The sequence below is a fragment of the Petromyzon marinus genome, chromosome 20, assembly GCF_048934315.1.
Source record: "Petromyzon marinus isolate PM22_M1 ecotype Great Lakes invasive population chromosome 20, UKy_Petmar_22M1.pri1.0, whole genome shotgun sequence".
Classification (NCBI taxonomy): Eukaryota; Metazoa; Chordata; class Hyperoartia; order Petromyzontiformes; family Petromyzontidae; genus Petromyzon; species Petromyzon marinus.
In genome coordinates this window covers 4122423-4144123 of record NC_133686.1, presented here as the reverse complement: position 1 = coordinate 4144123, position 21701 = coordinate 4122423, and the positions used below count along the sequence as shown (strand labels likewise).

Genomic DNA, 21701 nt, shown 5'->3' with positions numbered 1-21701 from the left:
CCAATGGACCGACGCAGCGTGGTGAGGCCTGCAATCCAGCAGTGGATTGATAAAGAACGGTGACATTTTCAACCCAAATGAGACCCGGAAAGTCGAAACCGGTCCAGACTTGCTGCTCGATATTGGAACGGGAAAAGCGACAGGCCGACACAAACCTGGTGAAACAATGGATGTCTTTGCTGTTACCAAAATGTGTAGTGGTATGTCACCAGCAGTTAAGGACAACAGGAGGATTTGATCACAGTACTTATTTATTAAAAATGCGCGCATCACCTATAGAGTATACAGTATTTAATTAGCCTGTGCCCCTCTCGGTAGCATCTATTGGAACACACTTTAAACCACACTCTGTGAACAGAGGCGCTCTCCCCACCCATCCCACACTCATCCAGCCGCAACGTGCCCATCGTTACAGCTCGGTCAAAACGCGCTGCACAGAGGGGCCAACTTTTGGAATTAACAATGTTCTCACTAACATTGGTCCAGTGTCAAGTCAAAGCTGTGTGGGCACCCTGGCGCGCAACGTGTTTGCATACAAGTCCATGCGGGGGGGTGTATGGGGGGCTTAAAAAATGCAAGTGGTGAAACACGCAGTGATTATTGACGTTAAGACGTTTTCAGAATAATCGCCGGCAGCACGTGGCACTCGCACACAACGCTTGACGTATGAGCTGCATAGCTACATACATAACGACGGCAAGCATGACTGACGGCTGTGGATTAACAATGGCCCACAGCGATCGGACAAAGTCGGTTTCGTGTCGCAAAGGGGCTCGGGGCGTGTAAATGAAACCAAAGCAGCTCGCACTACTTCCAATGGCGCGCCAATATGGCCAATTCATGAGCTGTGTAGCCGGTTGTAAAAAAATAAAAGTTGGCCAAATTGGCTCAGTCCCGTCCATGTGTCGACCCGTCTACTCGACCCCCCCCCCCCCCCCCCCGTCAAACAAAAATAAGTTGACCAAACTCTCGCGGCATTATCGTCATATCGTATTAAACCTCTAGCTGTATAAAATCACAACCACACCGCATCACCGTTCAATCGTGCAGAGCCATTGCAATCATTCAGGCACACAAGCTAAGGGGGGGGGGCTGTTCTTAGAAGTACAGGAAAATAAAAGGGACTGGCACGAAACTCCTCTATGGTTCAAAAACGTAAGACAGCAAATAGGGACTACAAAAAAATCCAGCCACGTCCCAGGACAGCAAGACCTCTGTTAGGTGGGGTACATGAGAGGACGAGCAACCACGCACTCATTAAACAGATGAGCAATGAAAAACACAGCCACCGACGATTTCGCCCACCTTCATTCGATCTCATAAATAAAAGGGGATATTATTTCCCACATCCAAAACGTGCATCTTTTGCGAACACAAGGCATCGTTTCTTCATAGGCAAGCACACGCACATCCCAGAGACACGAGCAAGCGGGGGTCCACACGCATGAATACCTGAAGGTTATTAATCCAGACTAAAACAAATCGAAAAAATTGCCCCCGCCCCCCCCCGTGCAATTTTGCAGCGACAGCCAGTCTTGTATCCACCCCGAATTTGTCCAACTTGAGATCAAAATTTGCGACCGTTGCGAGTGACCAAGAGGCCCAGCAGATGAAACCCGCAAGAACTCTCTCAACCCCCAAAAGGCAAATGTAGAAAAAAACGCTTTCTGCGACCAGCGACAGATTGCCACAAAACTGCACCTTGTCAATCGGGGGGTGGGGGAGCATCACAAAAAATAGCAATGAGAAACCCCCCCCCACCGAAAATAACATAACACCACTCTTAAGTGGCGTGTATTTTAAAATGGTTCGTGAGAGTAAAGTAGGTTGTTTTTGGACCTCAAGAATGATTTTTTTATCGCACGCCAAAACCATACTTGAGATTGTGGTTTCATGCGACCAACGCCATACGCATGACTCGCTCACACTGGCTTTTTTATTCAAAGCAAAATGACAGTAAAATAATCTTAGCAGTGATGTTTATATATGTATACGGTGACCCAACCCCGCCTGTTGTGAACACCGGGCATCAGTCAAATTCACCACATTTCATATTTTTACGCACATGGCGACCACCGTAAACTTTATAAAATTGTAAAATGAGAAAACGGTACAGCAAATTCTTAAGCGATGCTAATGTAGCTTCAGCCGGAGTGACAACACTCATTGATAAAGGCCCAATGTATAGACCCCCCACGAGACCAACATTCATGTGTATAGCACGATAGCACTTTCATCTTGTGGAACACAATTTTAAAAACACACTATTACCATTAATGTCTTCCTTGAGCTCTAAAGGACAGTCTCTGTGTACCGTTGTTTCGATCCTGCAGCAATATTTACAGAGCTAGGGAGGTTTTATGTTCAACATTAATTAATTGTGTGTATGATCTCCCCAAACCCAAGTTTGCTCAATTTAGCTGCGGCTGGGTTGGCCAAAATGGGCAAACACACAAAACGCACACTTCGGCTCGCAAAACCAGCACCATAGCAACACGTAGCAAGCTCCTCGCCAAACCATTGTGGCCACACCTGCCTTTTTTATATTCAACAAGCACCAGGCAAAGCCAGACCAGCCACCTGTGCTTCAAGTCGGCAATCGGCAGGCATAATTTCCAAGTGAAGTAAGGCAGATTTCTGTCGCGCCTATACACAGTGGGGGGGGGGGGGGCTTTAAGCTTGTTGTACATCTCGTGAACACAAGACAAGATGCTCCTCTGGTGCTCCAAGTATTGTCCGTCTGCCAGGTGTACTTAATACGTCTTAGGAGAACATCCATGCAGAAACTGGTGCTCTCCAAAATGGCGGTTCATGTTCGGTATCAAGTGGATTGAACAAAATGATCCTACACTGTAGAGTACTGTCTCACCACACAATTGATTTGAAAAGAAACAGGAAAAAAATGTTTTCAAAATCCTTGAAAGTGTTTAACAAGCTGTATTTGCAAAGAAAGTTCACAATCCAAACAAACCCCCAGACCCAGTTTATGGACAATCGAGGTTTAACTGTACAATATTCGGCAAACTATAAAACATTTAATATTCCATAAACTCGCGTAGGGCTCACAGTCTGGAAAAAAAAAACTTAAATAGCACTAACACATCGCTAAGAGGGTTATTTAATGAAATCATGCTTTAAAAATTACTTACCGTGGATTTTCATTTATAGTGAATGTTAAAAATGAATTTCAATTATTTAATGTTTTTTAAAATTAAATGACTATTAGGTTTTTAATGCCAATGTTTATCCAACTTTGTTTTCAAAAGCAACAAAAGCTTATCCTAACAGTGCTAAATTAAAAACAATGTAATTCATTTATGCGACTTTTAAAAAGTCACACAGGTTAATGCAATTAACGTGTGTGGCTGTTCTTAAAGTCATTAACTTCAGACTATTTTGAGTCTTTAAATTTGGCTAGGTGACATCTATAAAAACACCACTCAAGCCCATAAAATTGGTTGTGGCAAAAGTACAATTATGGGTTGAGCAGTATTCATCTCCAGACGAAGCAGGGTGTATATATATAAAAAGCTCAAGGTTTAAAACGGATCGGTGCGATCAATAAAACCGCTGTCATTTCATAAAATCCATGTCTTGTCTAAAACTCAAAATCTTTTTCGGCCATGTCAACGGCCCAGGCAAATTTCTCTCGCTGAGTCTTGTTGTAAATCTTCTCCAGGGGCACACCAAACTTCTTGCACCTGCATTCGCACGCAACAGGTATGCAAATCCATTTGCAACACGCACCACAGGTACACACACAAGGGCGACTCAAATACATCTGGTCATTTTGTAAGGAATCCCTGTTCCTAATTGGGGGTTAAAGCAGCTGGGGAAGTGGAAACTTGTACATATAGTCAAATACCCCAAAAGAGGTGACAGTATTCCCGTGCAAGTGTATTTATTGGGCAAAAACGCTTGATTAAACATTTCTACTTCATATATTCTACGAATAAAAATAATTTGTGACACTATTATTATCACTATCATGTTGTATTACCATGCGACGGAGATGCGAGGATCCAGGTAGTTGAGTTTGGAGGTGCCAAGTGCGATCTGCTTGTTCTCCTCCTTGTCAGTAGCAGTCACCTCCAGCTTCATGAGCTGCTCCTCCATGCGCTCAACTGCCTTTTTGCGGGTCTCGACAACCCTGTCACAAGCACATGACAATGTCACCGGCGACCACAGCAGATCCACCTCAACAGCACACACCCACCACCATACCAGAAAACGGTGAATGCGAGCTACACGCACAAATACGAATGCAGAAAATTAAAGCACACACGTACGTGAAACACCGCCAAGTGGAACACCGACGCCACCCAAGTGTGAATGGAATGTACAAAGAAAATCTCAAAGAATGGAGGCCAACAGATTACTATCAGTGTACCTAGCACTGCCATGTGGCTTTCTACGCAAGATGTGAATTCAAAGTGTAAAAAGGAGGACTTGAGATAAAAAGGATTACACCCATCAGAGAAAGAAGTGGAAGAACCTAATTCGGATCGTCAGCTGCCCCATGATGAATGACTTAAGAGTGAGACTTGCACACCGGGTCAGAACAGCAGGAGCCATAGGTAAACAGACCACTGGATACCCAGGGGGACTCTACACGTGTAAGTGCCGATACCCACTAAAAGCAAGTCGACACAACACAAACACAAGGGAGGATTGGGAGTTTCGATCCTCAGGAAGCCAGATGCGCCACAACTTGTGGTAGCCTGTGAAGCAGTGTGCAGCGTGGAGCCACTTGACTTACTTCTTGCTTTTGATGTCTTTGCGGACCTTCAAGTCAGTCTTGGCCGACTTGAGCTCACGTTTGGCGAGAGCCAGCTGCTCCCGCTTGCCGTCGATCTGTACAAGACAAGCAACTTTTATCAAAAAAGGGTCCCAGTTTCCTTGAAACTCGCAGTCACCAAACGACATTAAACATTATCGGTTAGGCTCTAAAATCATATTTGTCACTGCAGTAAACCCTTGGTTTAACGGACCGCCATTCAACGGATCTCGGAATTAACGGACAAAATCTGCTGAATCAAGAGTTTTGTCCAAAGAGATCAGACAATGCACTAAGTCCGGTAATGGGGAAATCAGTCCAATCAATATTAGATTTTCCCCTTAATGGGTACAGTATTTATTCCACTACAAATGTTTTTTGTTTGTTTAAAATAGGTCAAAATAGGATAAATGAAAGTGGAAAATGAGTTCTACAATCCATTCACGTACTTTGGTCTTCAAAAGTACAGGATCGCATACATAAAAAAGCATGACAATATTTGATCATTATCATGAATGAACTATTAGTAAGCAGTTTGCGTGTGGCAGGGTACGATTTAGCGTTCACGCTTACGATGGCTTTCAGACCGCATCCATTATTTTCGTCTCCCACCTCCTCTTTTCCGAACATAGATGAACTCGTCCATCTGAATAACTACCAAATCGCTCTCCGTGGTGCTAACGTTAAAAAAAAAACGCCACTTATTTCAAATTTTCTTGCTGTGGTTTTCACACCTGATGATGATTGCTTGTGTTGCAGTCGAAACGTCGTGATAATTTTATTGTTTTATATTTTTATAATTGTATTGTTTCCCTTCTACGTGACTTTACCGAAAGAACCAAGAATATGAATCCCTGCAGTCACGAAAGCTTTAAATCAAAATATTATGATTGCACACGCAGAGCCCATCTGTCGATCAACTGCTAGATGAGGGCGACTCCATTCCATGCTTCAAATGCTCTTCAGAGCACAAATGTACCAAAGTACAATGCCTGCTCTCCATGGTAGCTCACCTTGCCCTGCAGGTTGGCCATGGACTTCTCAAATGTTTTGGGCGCGGCACGCTGATGGTTGCACAGGATGGCCACCGCGCGGTTCGCCCGGTTGTAGGACAGGATCTTGGCAGGGACACTCTCATCCGCTTCACACCACGTCAACACAAGAACCACACACTCGATTATAATCGAGAAAATCTCACTCTCCAGAGCAATCTCACAAACCAAACATAGCCATACTCCAATCGATTAAGCCTGATGAAATAAAATCTGGCTAGCTGTCACATATGCACAAGTGCAACTTAGTAGGGCCATATGGATTCCTGCTAGCAATGAGAAATTATGAGCCGACTGGACATGCTCTGAAGTCGAGCGGTTGTAAAATCATTACTCGGCTGCGAAAAATGTATTCATGAGTAGCTGACACGGAGGGTTGCTGCCTTTACTTGAGATGTCAAGCCGGCGATCGTGTTTAAAAATTTAGATCTTTTTGCTAACTTAGTATTTTCCCACAATCCCTTATTGATGGGGGCAGTAAAGGAAACGGGCAGTGGGAGGAGTGGGCGGGGATCGAACGTACTGCTCGTGAGCTCCTTCAGCTGCCATTGCAGGGTGATGGAGGCGTTGTAGGTTCGGAAAACCTTGGCAGTCAGTCCATCCATCAGCTCCTGAAGGTGCTTATTCAGGATTGACGTCTGTCGTGAATGTCGTGGTGGGGAAAAAAATTACAGATTCAGCACCTCTTCACAAAAATCAAAAGATAGCAGCTTGATTCACAAAATAAAACATGCTTTAAATGTGGCAGCAAACACTACGAGATCGCATAATATCTGCAATGCTAATGCACAAGTGGAACCCTATATTTTCAAATAATTAAACTGGACATTACTGACATTAAGACGGTCGAAGAGATCATCTCCACCCTGCTTATTCTCCATGAAGAGCTGCAGGTTCTTGAAAACCTACTCGCACACACGCATATAGAAGCCGTTGAACAATCTTTGATTACACGACATTGAAAATCTCTAGCGAGCGTTAACAATTTCGCTTAAGTACAAATTCTATTTGGGTTTTCAGAAACGAGAACCAAATCGAACTTTACACAAGTTTTCTGTGCACCTCACTCTGAATCCCACATTCGCCAAAACGTTACAAAGAAACATTTCTCTCCCATTTCTGCGACGCAACTGCACGAGCGCGCGCGCAACGTACCCTCTTCTCGACGGGGACCTTATTGTAGTAGCGGATCGAGTCCTTGCCGGGGAAGTCGAACTCCACCACGTACTCCTGGCCGTCCATCTTCTCGTGCAGCTTGATGTGCTCCACGCGCAGCGAGCAGCAGCCCACCGTGTCCGCCGTCTCGCCCTCCTCCTTCTCGTTACCTGCTCTCAGCGCCAACTGCAACACAGGTTCACCATCATCAGCAGCGTGTCTCCTCCCTCCCTTAATAACTTGAAAAATACGTTTGTTAATAATGCATTCGGGGAAAAATGTATGCCGGTATTGCCCACTCTTTTTAAAGTATAGATGCATACTGAAAAGCGTTCTAACATGCATGCACATTTATGTTTTGTCAACCTAGTTTCGTTTAATTTTTACAAGAACTGTCTATACTTTCTGCATCATATACTAAATATTGATATATATCACCTCTGTAGCTTATGCCCAAGTCAGGTGGCATGTGCTCGATCTCATCAGACCTCCAAAGCCCAGCAGGTTTTAGCCTGTACAGTGTTTGGACAGGCAACCACCATGTAAAGGTGTTGCTATATGCGTTTGGGACCGCACGTTTACTTTGCAGACAGTGCAAGGAAATTGCAGTAAAATGTATTATTGTAATGTACTTCTATGCTCCATAGTTTTATTCATTCCAGCTTCAACCTGCAGCGACTGATGTGGAAAAGCATGGTCAATTAATGCCAATGACCCGTCAGCGGCACACACCTTGTCAATGAAGTAAAGTGCGACGGCCCGCTGGCGAATTCGCATCTCCTTTGACTTCCAGTCATCGCGGTACTGGGCCCGGATCTTCTCCACGCAAGTCTTCAACTTACGAGCCACCTCGTACTTCTGCCAGTCCTTCTCCCCCTGCTCGCCGCAAAACATGCACATGATTTCACGTTTGCCACGTGCAACGTTTTTTTAAAAAAATCGCAAACATTCAAAGTCGTTTGATATATTGACACAATTTTTAAATCAAATCTAAAATGTCAAGCTCTCATACACTGGGTATATGGACACCACTGCCACCGGTGGTGTCACAATGATGAACTGTGAATTACATTTATTCTCATCTGTACAATGTTGTTGTACTTTGCACAGGAGCTCGGTGTTCACGTGACATTTGCCTTTAACAGAGGATAGCTAATAAACATTGCTTTACTGGCTACAACCATGCTGATGAGAATGAGAAAGTTGAAAACCAGTCCAGGGTTTCCTTGCTTAAAGCCTGCTGCTGAAAACGATTGGTACTCGAGGCTTTTTGGCTGATGGAACCAAGCGCCGAGTTTAATTTTGTAAGTCACATTCACACGATGGTTCGTCGTAAAAGGTGGGGGGGTGGTCAATACAGGACTACGGGTCTCTCACCTTGATGCGAGAGGTGGCGTTGAGCATGACGTACTTGACCTGGCCCTGCACGTTCTCGGTCCAGGAGGCGAGCCACGTCACCTTGTTGTCGTGTCGTACCTCCTTCCACTTGTGGCCCGGTGGCGGCACTGGGATTTTGGAGTCCCTTAAAAAAAGGAAGCGTGCGCCAATTGCACACGTGCGCATCCCGTTGGTAACAATCCACCAGTGTGGGACACGAGATGTCTCGTGAGACGGGCATACATCATTAGGTGTGGCTGCTCAACATGCGCGCTTGTACGACTCACTTGCTGCAGTTGATGATCACGTCTTGAGGCAACACACGCCTCTTCAGCATGCCCTGCTTCGGGTGGTCCCCTCGACCACGGAAAAGGCCCGGAGGTTCGATCCTGAAGTTGCCGATTCGCTCCTTGTGCGAGTCCATGAGGCAGAAGCCGAAATCCTGCGTCATTTTCTCGTTCTTTTCCTTGAGCATCTGTCGATAGTTCACGCACACAAGTGGCTAAGTAACCAGGAACCCATGTGGACAATGGTTCAGTGGTTGGATATTTTACCTGTAATACAGCGCTTTTGAGCTAAAGGTTCAAAAGCGCTGCATATATGTTGAACTTCTTTCACATAGTACGTAGCCAACCGTCCTAATCGGTAAGCTGCAAGGTGATCGCAAAATGTCAGCACAGCCAAAGGGATCATGACCGAGCTGTGTACCCATTTTGAGTGTTATTTCCTAAAATAAATGTGTTTTCTGCAGGTACCCTATAGTTTTCTTCCACAAATAAAATGCTCATTAAAAAAATAATTGGTTAAACACTCATGTAGGAGCGTCCTGCTAAACATACGAGACTGAAAAGACACTCAACACTCCCTCTTATCGTACAGCGATAATGCCATCTGCTTAGTGTCAAACAAGTGTAAAAACCGACGACCAACGCACTATTCCTAGATACTCTTAAGCGATTAATACTGCCGACACAATTGTTACGTATGTGGTAAAAAAAAACACACAAGCAATGAAAACAACTTGTTTTCCTTCTACCCTGAAAATTGTGTAATCTTTTTTTTTATTTTGGAGCGACTGGTGGGGCCAAGCATTTGCGCTGAAGGAATGAGGACCAATGACTGCACCTGTTTCTCATCCTTGGTCATGTTCTTGCGCTCCTCCGTTTTGACCTTGAAGTATTCATCAATCTCGTTGAAGTTGCACTTTGACAGGTCGGTGATAACGCTCCTCTCCTCCGACGTCATTTCCTGTCATGTCGACACACGCGGGGAGACACGCACGCAGGGAGAGAGACACGCACGCAGTGTCAAACCAATAACCACCGCAGGCGCTCCCATTCTGCTCGACGGATTATAGTGCGTTGCTTAAAAATAAAAACAGCAAACGGGCCCTTGTGTAATAATTTACCCTTATCTCACATCATAAGAAAACAATTAATTTTCAAAACCGCGTTACCCAAATCGTTATCATACGTCGACACACTTGTGGGTACGGGTTGAAGGCAGGCAGCATAGACGAGAGCATAGTACAGTACAACCATGTATTTTGTTGCACTGCCCTCTGTATACAGCAGGGATAATTGGGATAAAAAGGCTCAATATATTGAAAAGTATTTAAAAATCCTTTTCTGAAAATACGCTTTAATGAAATGTACCGTACTCATAATGGCAAGACTCCACGACTCCAGGAAGTGGCCCCGAAGCTTGCCATAACGTAAGGGACCGTGGTGATTTACAACCAACGTCAGTTGAGCGTGGACAATTAGACCCAAGCCGAAACATAACACATAAAAGATGTTTTTTTTTAATGATAGAATATAGTATTGTCATCAGTAAGACATAAGTATACCAAGTTTGCAGTCGATACCACATTGGGAAGTGGGTTAAAATTGAGTTACAAAATTTGAGGATACGACAACAACAGAGTGAGTTAAATAAAAGCGTGTAAAAAAACAGGCAAGCGGAGAGATAATGTCGTTCAAATTAGAGGTCAAACCTTCCGCCAGTCCTTGAAAAAGTTCTTCCGAAAGATATCCTTGCTCGTGTACTCGTGGTCCAGCATCTTGGCGTAGAAGGTAGCCACCTCTTCCGCCTTCTCGCTCAGTCTCATTGGCTTGCCTGTAACCACACACCACAGCCTTTTAGTGCTCCCCTTGGGGGAAATGTTTGTTGCTTTCATTGCTACCCATTGACAGCAGATAATGCCCAAAGGCAGTGTCAACAGTAAACTCAAAATAATGTCTTAACAGTGAAAACTATTTTTGTCAATTTGTTCATGCGCTGCGCTTTCCAAAAAAAAGGCATTAAGCACCACCTTCTCCATTCACAATTAAGTCAACTTTTCTTGTAGCATGTAGTCAAGCTATTAAATAACCACTGCTCCGTAAAAAATAGATAACTCAAAAGACATTCTCAAAAGAAGAGGCACACTTGGTCCTCTGCCTGACCCCATGGGCCGATGTAATTATAACCTAATCTCACACACATAACTTAATGCATGTATTGTGAGTAAATAACACATCGATGTCGCTGTATCTACCAAAAGACGTGTTATGAGAATCGGTGTGACCAACCATTGTAGTAGAAGTGCACATCGTCTGGGAGCGGTTCGTAAGGCGGCGCAAACACGGGGCCCTGGTGCTCCAGGAACTTCCATCGGACGCCATCCGTGTAGCGCTCCTCCTCCCACCTGGAGCGCCAGGCACAAGCAATACACACACCCACATGCGTCCAAAAACCGCGCCGAGCCCAACCGCATGCTGGCAACAGGCGTCCCATCCAGAGATTGCATCGCTTTGTTTTCCTGAATGTGCGTGAACCGAGGCACACTTGGGGGTCCTCTGCCTGACCCGTTTGGGGGCCGATGTAGATGTAATCCCCACCGAAGTGGCATCACTATTAAGACACGGTCACATTCCTTCCAAGGCCAATCTCTCTAACCTTTTAGAGATGTTACGCTATACACATGTATGGACACTTAACCAAAGGCAGCGTTTTACATTAATTTAAGAATCATTTGCTCAAAATGTGCACTGACAACTTGTTCACAGACAGCAAAGAATACCACAAAACACATAGAAGTGCTGAACACAAAATTCCTACAAAACATATCTTCTAAAACAAATGTAAGGCCCAATATAACTGTATAAATTACAAAATAAAACATTCCAAATAAAAACAGAGGGTGGAAAACAATCAGCTTTGGGCCTCTGCATAATACCTGTGCAATTCAGCTAGAAATGGCAATTTTCACAAGCCTGGCATAATTTTTAAATTCAGCATCGTACATGGTTCCAATGACCGCAAAACGTAATTTCCTGAGGCAAATATTTTTTTTTACTTCTCACGACGGGTGCACAACTCTCTCAGCCAAACGCATCGTTCCGCAGGTTGCCAAAAATGTTCCATAACATCACGTGCCTTCATATGCCGGAGGGATAGCTGTTTGCGTCATAAATGAAACGCACCGTTCAGCAGGGCAGAAAAGTAATAAAAAATTAAATCCGGCACCGTGATCACCAACAACCACCGCGCGCGCTGCTACCTAATACAAGCCCAGGGGAACGCGGTCCGTGTAGGTGAAACAAACCTGCTGCGCAGGAAACGGCTCGTTACGCATTACTGAGTGACAAACGCCACTTTTCCACCAAAATCCCCAGGGGCAGAGAAACGCGGAGCTTCGGAGCGGCGAAGCGACTCCCACAACAGGCATGGGGCATGACGTGCACGGCGATCTGGCACCGATTTGGAGGTGGGGGCGGTGGACTGATGTGTTTAGGGTGCGGGTCAGCATCTGGGATGGGTCTTTTACAACGCTGCCTGGGAGAATTTTAAACAGAGTTGAACGCTGCTGTGGACGGCCCAAGGTTTTAAACCGAGATCAATGCTCTAGGCACTAAACGAGCACATTTTGACGACGTGCGCCTGCAGACTGTCAAGATTAACGGTACTGCATGTTACGCTGTGTACCTCATACCCCACCTCCTGGCCCATGTCTGAAAGATACATTTCCAGGAGAAAGGGAGGTTGGGTCCAGTGGTTCTAAATTATGACTATTGAGTGTTGATCCAGCAGCATTCACAACACAGACATCACGCTGGAGAATCTGAACGCACATGATCTAGGTATAAGGACAATTCACATCAGGATGCTCCAAAAGCAACAGGCTTAATGTTTTGCTCCCATAGTTGAGCAACGCAATGTAATCTACCCACGAATCCGTCTCAGCGAACAGTTTCCTTACCACTTCCATTTCTCTTCCGGTTCATCCTTCTTCTTTCTCTTGCTTGGAATGTCATCCTTTTCTCTCTTTGTTGACTTTCTCTGCAACGTAACACAAAAAGCACCAGCGGTCAGCAACTGTCAGTACGGTTTAGTTCTCCAGTGTGTGCCCGAACGAGTGGCAGCCAATATGACGTCCACAAAAAAGCAGAGAACTCACCTGGCTGTCATGTGGCCTCTTTGTGGATTTTCTGTCAACCGTTTTCTCAGTTTTGATCTGCTTAACCATATGGAGCCTGTGGGCAGAATGAAAGGGAGAAAAGTGATGAATGAAAAGCATGTATTTTTTTCCGAAGAAAACCTCTACACATATACTGAATGGGTCAAGAGCTTTTCTCAAGTTAATATACTGGAAACAAAAAGATGAGTGGATTTGTATAATACGGGGACAAACAAAATCGCCGCAGATATATTTTTTCATCAATTTTATTGCCGACACATGGCAAATAAACTGACAAGGGCTCATTAGTTTCATTGAGACCTATACCCGGTTTCCACTGGTGCATCGGAGCTATGCCAGGGTTGTGCAGAGCAAGGCAGTTGCGGGTAGTTTCTCCATTTAAAAAAATCAGAGCTGTGCCGCGAAATGTCGCACACAACGTGTGATGCAGAGACACACGTAGACAACGTAGTGATACTGTGGTTAAGTTGTTAATGACTGATGTTAAACACAATGGACAGTGTAACTAGCCCAACCCTGCTAGGCTACCATGTAGATTTAAATGTGGCCCAGCGTATCAATTTGGTCATGGCTCAATACCGACTTGGTTACGGTGTGCCAGAGGTGAAGGGGTAAATTGGATGTCTTGCAATACCAGCGGGGCACGGTTTGGGTTAATGCTTTGCAAGGAAAATGCCAGTGGAACAGAACCCATACGGTGAAGATGTCTACGGTGGCTCAGGGTACAACGTTACAGCTATAACAAAAACACAGCAATTCACTTTTTGTACAGCGGCTCATCATCATCGGAGTCGGCCCGAAAGCGCTTCTCCGGTTTTGACTCCTTCTTGATGCGATCTTCACGAGCACGGGCTTCCTGCTTGGCACGTGCTGGCGCGGTCACAGCGGCTCCAAACCCATAGCCATCATCCTCCTCCAGCTTAATGACTGGGGAACTACGTGGGAGGGAACAGGAAAATAAAAGAGTCAAACTCCCCAAAAAGCAATAAAGTCTGAAACTGATTGCCACACATATGACTAAATAAATAAGGTTTAATAATCTCAGCTTGTCTCACGAGCATATCATGCCCACAATCTACAATTGCATTAACCGCACTCATCCTATACACACTATCCAATAATTTGGGTATTTGACAGAGAAAATTATTTAAATCGTGTGCAGCATATACAGGTTTCCCTCGCTGTATGTGGTAACTGCGTTCCATGAAAGGGCGCAGAAAGCAAAACCACAAGAGACAGCCGCCTGCCGAGTACCACATAAGGCACACACACCATGTTTTCCTACATCACACCACAAAGCTGTAGGAGGGGTGAATTCGAACCGCATACAGCGAATTTTGGGTTGAAAAAGGTTGCACAAACAAAATCCACAAAGGGAGGGAAACCTAAATTCAGTGATTGGTTAGAAATAAACCAATGACACGAAGTACTTTTAAACACTTGAGATTTACAGTCTAAAGATAGCAAATGTACTATTCGCTAAAATTGTACTTACCTGAAGCCATTTTCCTTCTTTATCTTCACATCATTTACAAAAGGCTGCGGAACAGATACACAAATCACCTGATTAGACAGTGTTAACCTTCTTTAACAAATACTGTTAAATAATATTGGTCTTGACAACCAATAGGACAATCGACTAAAACGAGTTATCAAAAAGATTAAGTAAATAAATCCTTTAACATAGTTAAACGTCGCTAAAGACAAAATAAACGCGATTCAAACTTACCTTTTCCTTTTTGATTTTGTCCAATTCCTTGTCCTTCTGTCTTTCTTTGTCCAAATGTTCCTTATGCTTGCTGCAACAGGACACCCACAATTAACAGGGGCAGGTACGGAATCCCTCAATAAACCCACACAGGCAACTCTTTCACAAGCTATCTACAAAGCGCATGATAAAGCAATGCTGGGACAGTGCAGTGAAATGAGGGACATGGTAGACAGAAAAAAAGGCTTGCTCGGTGCTGAGAGTTATTTACTTAAGTGCTTTTATTTTATTGCTTCCTTACATTCTGCATTACCAACAAGAATATGAATGCTTAATTACAATGCAGTCTAACAAGACTCCTCTGCCGTAATGTGTAGGTGAGAACTTACGTATGGGAGGTTTCCTTGTGCTCCTTGGAACCCATCGAACCACCACCATGCTTGGACTTGTGCTCCTTATCGCGCTCTTTCTCTCTGTCCTTGTCTTTGTGTTTAGATTTGTGCTCGGACCGGTGCTCAGACCGGTGTTCAGACTTGTGGTCAGACTTGTGATCAGCCTTGTGATCAGACTTGTGGTCAGATTTGTGGTCAGATTTGTGGTCAGACCTGTGGTCAGTCTTACGGTCAACTTTACTGTCAGGCTTACTGTCAGTCTTTTGTTCAGACTTATGCTCGGCCTTGTGCTTGTATTTGTCCACATCCCTGTGCTTATTCGATGCGTGGTTGTGACTCTTGTGGGAGTCCCTGTGGCCAGCTTGTGTAAAAAAAGGCAAAAAAATATAAATATCAGTAATTACGCCACCAATATACAAAAAGAAAACACGGAATTCTGACAATATTTTAAATGCTTTAATAGTTGCTAGATGCACAACCCCTTATGAGAACTGGCCTCCTCCTAGCTTAAATATATGTGAACATGTCGTATCATATAACAATTATTATTGTTATATTATCACTGTGCAAAGTGTACCCGTGAGAAAGTGTTCGTTATATATACGAGCACTTTAGCCAATCACTATGGTGTAGGGTTTTTGACATACTTTTTTCTTTGCACCACTGCCTATACCAGTGGTTCTTAACCTGGGGTGCACACACCCCCTTGGGGTGCGAGATGCCCTTCCATTGGGGGTATGAGAGATGCCAGATCTTTTTCAGAAGGTAATTAATCGAAAACACAAATTAAGCATGGGCACGTAAGTACAACTACTTTATTTCACCAAACTATTGAGAACCAAAGGGGTGCAAGGCTGAAGCAAAGGTTAAGAACCACTGGCCTATACAATATAATAAAAATATCACCAAGTCATTAATACACAAGGTGCTTATCTGATAATGGAACAGCAAGCTGTCAAAACCCTAAAAACATCCTTGTCACTAAGTGTTCATATGTAACTCATTACTCGCCGTTTTTTACTGTGTACACGATGTCATTTCGTGACAACGCAGAGCAGAGTCTATAATGTGGCACTGTGGTGCTCTTATCTACCGACATGTCACAATTATAATGCAGAGATTCAATTCAAAATAACAAGGGTGCACTACGTCAAACAGGTCAACACACGTGGCCAGCCACTTATGATACTACTGGGCCTTAAAAAAACATAACTTGGTTACAGTGATGCCCTCTGTATGAAATAAAATCGAAACTTTTAGGAAAAGTCAAGAGAATGTTTAACCATCAACATTAAATGTGAGAATAGGTTTTCCACTTTTTTGATGATCAACATTAAATGTTTAGTTCGTCAATTATAACTTTAGATTTTTTTAATTTATTGTCTTTCCCCAATTTAATCTAAATTGTGCAATTAGTTATGTCACGAAAATACCAATCCATTCAGAACTGTGCAAACTGCCAAGAACATCCGATGAAAGTGGTTATTGTAAAACTACTTCTGAGATCCCTTTAAGTGACTTATTATCCACACTAGGGGGTAGTACTTTCAAACAAGCAATTTAAATGCAGGCATTGGTGACTCGGCTGTGACCGTCAGCCGACTACACTTGAGACGCTGCTTTAATCACAAGCAGCTTCTTGGATTTGAACCCAGGATCTAAGTGGTGCTAACACAGCGCTGTGACCTCCAAGATTCTTGGAACTTTGGTTTATTTTATTGACTATGACCAAGTAAATAACCACTTGAAATATTGGACACACACACGTAAATTTCAGGCTTTGGACCAAATAAGTCAATGAATGTGCTTTCTCGCATACATTCCAAGCAACATTATTTTCCATGAGCTCTAACATGTTCCTAAATTTTAAGTATAAACCGTGCACACCAATACCTCTTTCACACGAGATGTTTTAACAATGACAAATTAAATACACACTATCCAAAGGAGATTCTCACAAACCAGTAAATTATGCTTATGATTTAAAACGTCTGAAACATGGAATCCCAATTAATTAATAGCCCCTCCCTATAGATTATCTGCCCGACTACAATGGCAATATAATCAGCCTCAAAACTCAGCGTGCCAAGCGGCTCATGAAATTGTTTATCCACAATCACTTCCTATAATGTAGAAATGATGGTAAAATTTAACACTGACCAATCTACCACATTAAAAAAATGGTAAAACAATGATAAATAGAAAAGAGAATTGAAGCATTATTGGAAATTACGACAAAAACTTAGTCTATGGACAGGTGGTAAAGCGACATGAGTAATAAGTGTTCTCATCATTGCAGTCACGTGGAAATAAACACTTTTGTCCACATAAAAGGACTGAGTGGTTCGTGCTAGAGGAAGGAGCTCGCAACTTCTACTTCTATGCTTTTCTCACATTAGACACGTCACTTATCGATAGCCGATCTACTGTAAGTACCCAATAAAGGGCCATTCACGTTAAGCCTGAAAAATGCAACAGATTACAAAGAAAATGCCATGAACATTAAAATAACCTAACTTTATTAAAAGTGAAAACATTACCTACCAACAGATGTAGAGGCACAAACTTTTAAGTCTGCAGTAAACGAAAACTGTACCTTTAAATGGTATCGATGTGGACATTTAAAGTTAAATTGTTTGCTCCCCAATATGCACTCTAATTATATCAGGTGCGGTGTATAAAACAGATGGTTGAATGTAAAGATTAATGTGCAGACGCATATCAACCTGATCTGTCAATGCAGACCATTCCTGCATTGTCTCGTTGCTTATATAACAAGCGAGAAGGGCAGCGATATTGCACGACTCTCCTGCGAAAGGGCCGCGTTAACACACGAGACAAACACGTGGCAGAAAAACCCACGTACTTCACCACAAACTAGGTCAAAATGTGATAAAAGATTGCACGAGATGCTCAAAACTTGTGTAATTGTGTAAAATAGTGTCAAGCCGGCTAAACACAATCATGAAGTTTGTTGTGGGTTCACGATAACTCAAATATTAAAAAAAAACTACTAAAAACTTACAATATAAATCTAATATCCAATTTCCTACATTACACATTTGCCAACAACAAAAAAATGATACAACCCGACCAAATGGAAACTTTTAACATAAACGAGCACATTTCCATTCGGGTTAACAAAAACCCCACACACACGGAGCACAGAGCAAGCACCATTCCCCCAAACCGCATCGCCGCTCATCTGCCACGACTGAAACGTGGCCAATGGACACGAATCCAAGCCGAAGATCGCGTCGCGAGACACGCCGCTTGAAAAACAAGGCCAAAACGGGGCCGTGGGGGGTCACAAACGTGGCCAGAGAGGGCCCCGAGACGCCTCTTCCAAGGTGAACTCGGCGCAGAAAATGGCGCTGGAGGCTAAGTCAGAATCTCTCAGGCGGCGGCGCAAATGCCCTCTCTTCGGGGCCGCCTACCTCGCCATACGAGCACCGCACAGCCCCTCTCGCGGCGGCATCCCACGCCCGGAGTACCGGGGATCTGAACCCCGCGTTCATCCGACCCCGCGGACGCTAAATCGCCGCTAAATCGGGGCCGGCGCGAGGCTGTTTGTGTGTTGGGACTTAGTCTCTGCGCCATTAGACAGCGGCGAGAAAATGGCCTCCTTCCTCGGGAGGGGGAGCTCACGGTGCCGCGTCTAGACGCCACTTACCGGCGGCCGACTTGGACAAGGACTTGGCCTGAAACAAAGAGACAAAGACAAGCCATCCGTTAGACCGGGGCGGCGAGAGACGCGACGCCGATTCCTGTGTGTGGCGAGGGAACGCGTCGCCCGCTACAACCATTACCGACTCCCCCCCCCAACCACCACCTCACACCGCCATCACCATTTAAACAGCGGTACGCCGGGACCCAAACCGGCCGGGGGTAGGCGCAGCCTCGCCCGTAGAGGCTACTCAGGCCACAACGAGGATGCCCCGAGCGAGCTAGGCCGCACCGCATCGCACGGCGATGCGGTGCGAGCTTACCATCAAAGTTAAACGAAACGTAAAATAAACGTGAACTGTGTTTCGCGCTGCGAAGCGAGACGAGTAAACGTTGATTGCGGGGAAAATAACCGAGGGTCGATTTACCGGAATGTCGGGGAAGAAGAGAGCACTCATATCCCAGCTCAGCCTGTCACCGACAATGACTTGGGGGCGAGGCGACGGCACTGCGCATGCCCGAGCCGGGGCTGGAGGAGGGGGCGCGGGGCTACACAGGGACCGCGACGGCGGCGCCACTGCGCATGCCCGAGCCGGGGCTGGCGCTGGAGGTGAGGCGGGAGCTGAAGGTGGAGCTGGGGCTGGAGCTGGAGCCGGGGGCGCTGGGCTCCACAGAGACCGCGACCGCGGCGGCGCCGCCACTGCGATTGCTGGGGCTGTAGCTGGGGCTGGGGCTGTAGCTGGGGCTGGGGCTAGGGCTGGAGCTGGCGCTGGGGCTGGAGCTGGGGCTGGAGCTGGCGCTGGAGCTGGGGCTGGAGCTGGGGCAGGGGCTGGGGCTGGGGCAGGGGCTGGGGCTAGGGCAGGGGCTGGGGCTGGGGCTGGAGCTGGGGCTGAGGCTGGGGCTGGGGCTGGAGCTGGGGCTGGGGCAGGGGCTGGAGCTGGGGCTGGAGCTGGAGCTGGGGCTGGGGCTGTAGCTGGGGCTGGAGCTGGGGCTGGAGCTGGGGCTAGGGCAGGGGCTGGGGCTGGGGCTGGAGCTGGAGCTGGGGCTGTAGCTGGGGCAGGGGCTGGGGCTGGAGCTGGGGCTGGGGCTGTAGCTGGGGCAGGGGCTGGAGCTGGGACTAGGGCTGGAGCTGGGGCAGGGGCTGGAGCTGGGGCTAGGGCTGGGGCTGGGGCTGGAGCTGGGGCTGGAGCTGGGGCTGGGGCTGGAGCTGGGGCAGGGTTCGCTGGTCTTTCAAGAGACCGCGCCGGCGACGGTGGCGGCGCCGCCGCCGCTGCACATGCCTGAGTCGGGGGGGATGGGGCCGGGGGGGGCTGCAGTCGGGGGGGCTGGAGTCGGGGGTATTGGAGCCGGGGGGAATTAAGTCTGGGGGGCTGGAGCCGGGGGGGCTGGATCCGGGGGGGGCTGGATCCGGGGGTGATCGAGTCGGGGAGAATGGAGCCGGGGGGGCTGGAGTCGGGGGGGGCTGGAGTCTGGGGGGATGGAGCCAGGGGGGCTGGATCCGGGGGTGATCGAGTCTGGGGGGCTGGAGCCAGGAGTGATGGAGTCGGGGGGGATGGAGTCTGGGGGGCTGGAGCCGGGAGTGATGGAGCCGGGGGGGCTGGAGTCGGGGGGGCTGGAGTCGGGGGGGCTGGAGTCGGGGGGGCTGGAGTCGGGGGGGCTGGAGTCGGGGGGGCTGGAGTCGGGGGGGCTGGTCTCTCTCGAGACCACGGTGTCACTGCACATGCCCGTGCCGGTGCTGGGGCAGGGGACTCTGGGCTCCACAGAGACCGCGCCGGCGACACGGCGCATGCCCGGGCCGGGCCCGAGAGCGAAGGGCTCCATGGAATTCTCGTCGGTGACTGGGACCGCGACCAAGAATTCCCGAGTGGGTCGCGGCCCCTTTCGGCCGAGTTCATCGACGAGTTCGAAGACTCGATCCGGCGTCTGCGGGTTTAGAAGAAAGGGGTGGAGGATGAGAGGGGAGGGGATCAATCACTGCCTCTCTGCCCTCGTGCGCATAGTCACTTTAAGATGTTTTTTTTTGGTTCACGTTTTTGTTTGTTGCGGTTGCACCCGATTCGAGAGCCGAATGGCTCACAGGGCTGGCTATACCAAATAAATGAAACTGAAAACTGTCTCGTCGTTAGCAACCCAAACTATGGACCATCAGAGTAATAAAGCCCTCTGAGCCTTGGCACAAAGACACTACTAACTCAAGTTCCTCAAGCTTTCTCGTCGTGGCTAGAGGGTTCTGAGCTGGACGGAACCAACACGGCCCCCCCCCCCCCACTGCAGATATATTTTTGTTACATGGCCAGTTTTACTTGACCGACATAATCGATCATCTTCAGGAGGTATCATTGTGACATCTTTAAGTAGGGGCGATGATACGACGAAAATGGTTAACGGGAATCGTTCGTCCGCCGCAGCTAAGCTATAAATAATTTAGCGAGTAGCGTTCACATAACGGGGATTGTTACGTATCCTCAAAACTTTCGTAATATAAAAAAATAACCTTTTCGCTTCTTTCATCCCGCGAAGATCGCCAACTCGTCGAGAACAACTTGAGATGGGTAATTTTTTTTGAAAATAAAAGTTGTTTCGCGAAAGATAATCGTAAAAGATTAAAATGATCGCGAGCAGCTTCAAGCAGGACGCGCGCATGAGCTCGGGTCGATCCTACTGACGTCATGGCAACGGCATGTGCCGTTGCCATGGCAATCGATGTTACTGTTCTAAAAGGGGGGGGGAAGGGATCCCCAACTAAGGGGGGCGGGGGGGGGCTGGGCCCCAACTAAGGGGGGCAGGGGAGGTGGCTGGGCCCCCAACTTAGGGGGCAGGGGAGGTGGCTGGGCCCCCAACTTAGGGGGGCAGGGGAGGTGGCTGGGCCCCAACTAAGGGGGGCGGGGGGGGGCTGGGCCCCCAAGTAAGGGGGGCAGGGGAGGTGGCTGGGCCCCCAACTTAGGGGGCAGGGGAGGTGGCTGGGCCCCCAACTTAGGGGGGCAGGGGAGGTGGCTGGGCCCCAACTAAGGGGGGCGGGGGGGGCTGGGCCCCCAAGTAAGGGGGGGGGAGGCGGCTGGGCCCCCAACTAAGGGGGGCGGGGGAGGCGGCTGGGCCCCCAACTAAGGGGGGC

At 46.9% G+C, this 21701-nt stretch overlaps 1 protein-coding gene across 1 annotated transcript; it reads right to left on the bottom strand.

Annotated features, from left to right (window-relative positions):
• Positions 1 to 233: 233 nt before the first annotated feature.
• LOC116944218 (uncharacterized) lies at positions 234 to 20410 on the bottom strand. The gene is made up of 22 exons (XM_032957733.2): positions 20294 to 20410; positions 19018 to 20148; positions 18597 to 18624; positions 14921 to 15284; positions 14553 to 14622; positions 14319 to 14362; positions 13585 to 13758; positions 12803 to 12878; positions 12605 to 12684; positions 10935 to 11050; positions 10358 to 10479; positions 9487 to 9609; positions 8649 to 8836; positions 8362 to 8506; positions 7717 to 7860; positions 6985 to 7170; positions 6666 to 6734; positions 6353 to 6467; positions 5791 to 5918; positions 4760 to 4854; positions 4001 to 4150; positions 234 to 3701 (listed from the first exon to the last, which is right to left on the bottom strand). Exons 1-22 carry the CDS (start codon positions 20408 to 20410, stop codon positions 3599 to 3601), a joined length of 3768 nt encoding a protein of 1255 aa, XP_032813624.2. The 3' UTR covers positions 234 to 3598.
• Between the last annotated feature and the right edge of the window lie 1291 nt (positions 20411 to 21701).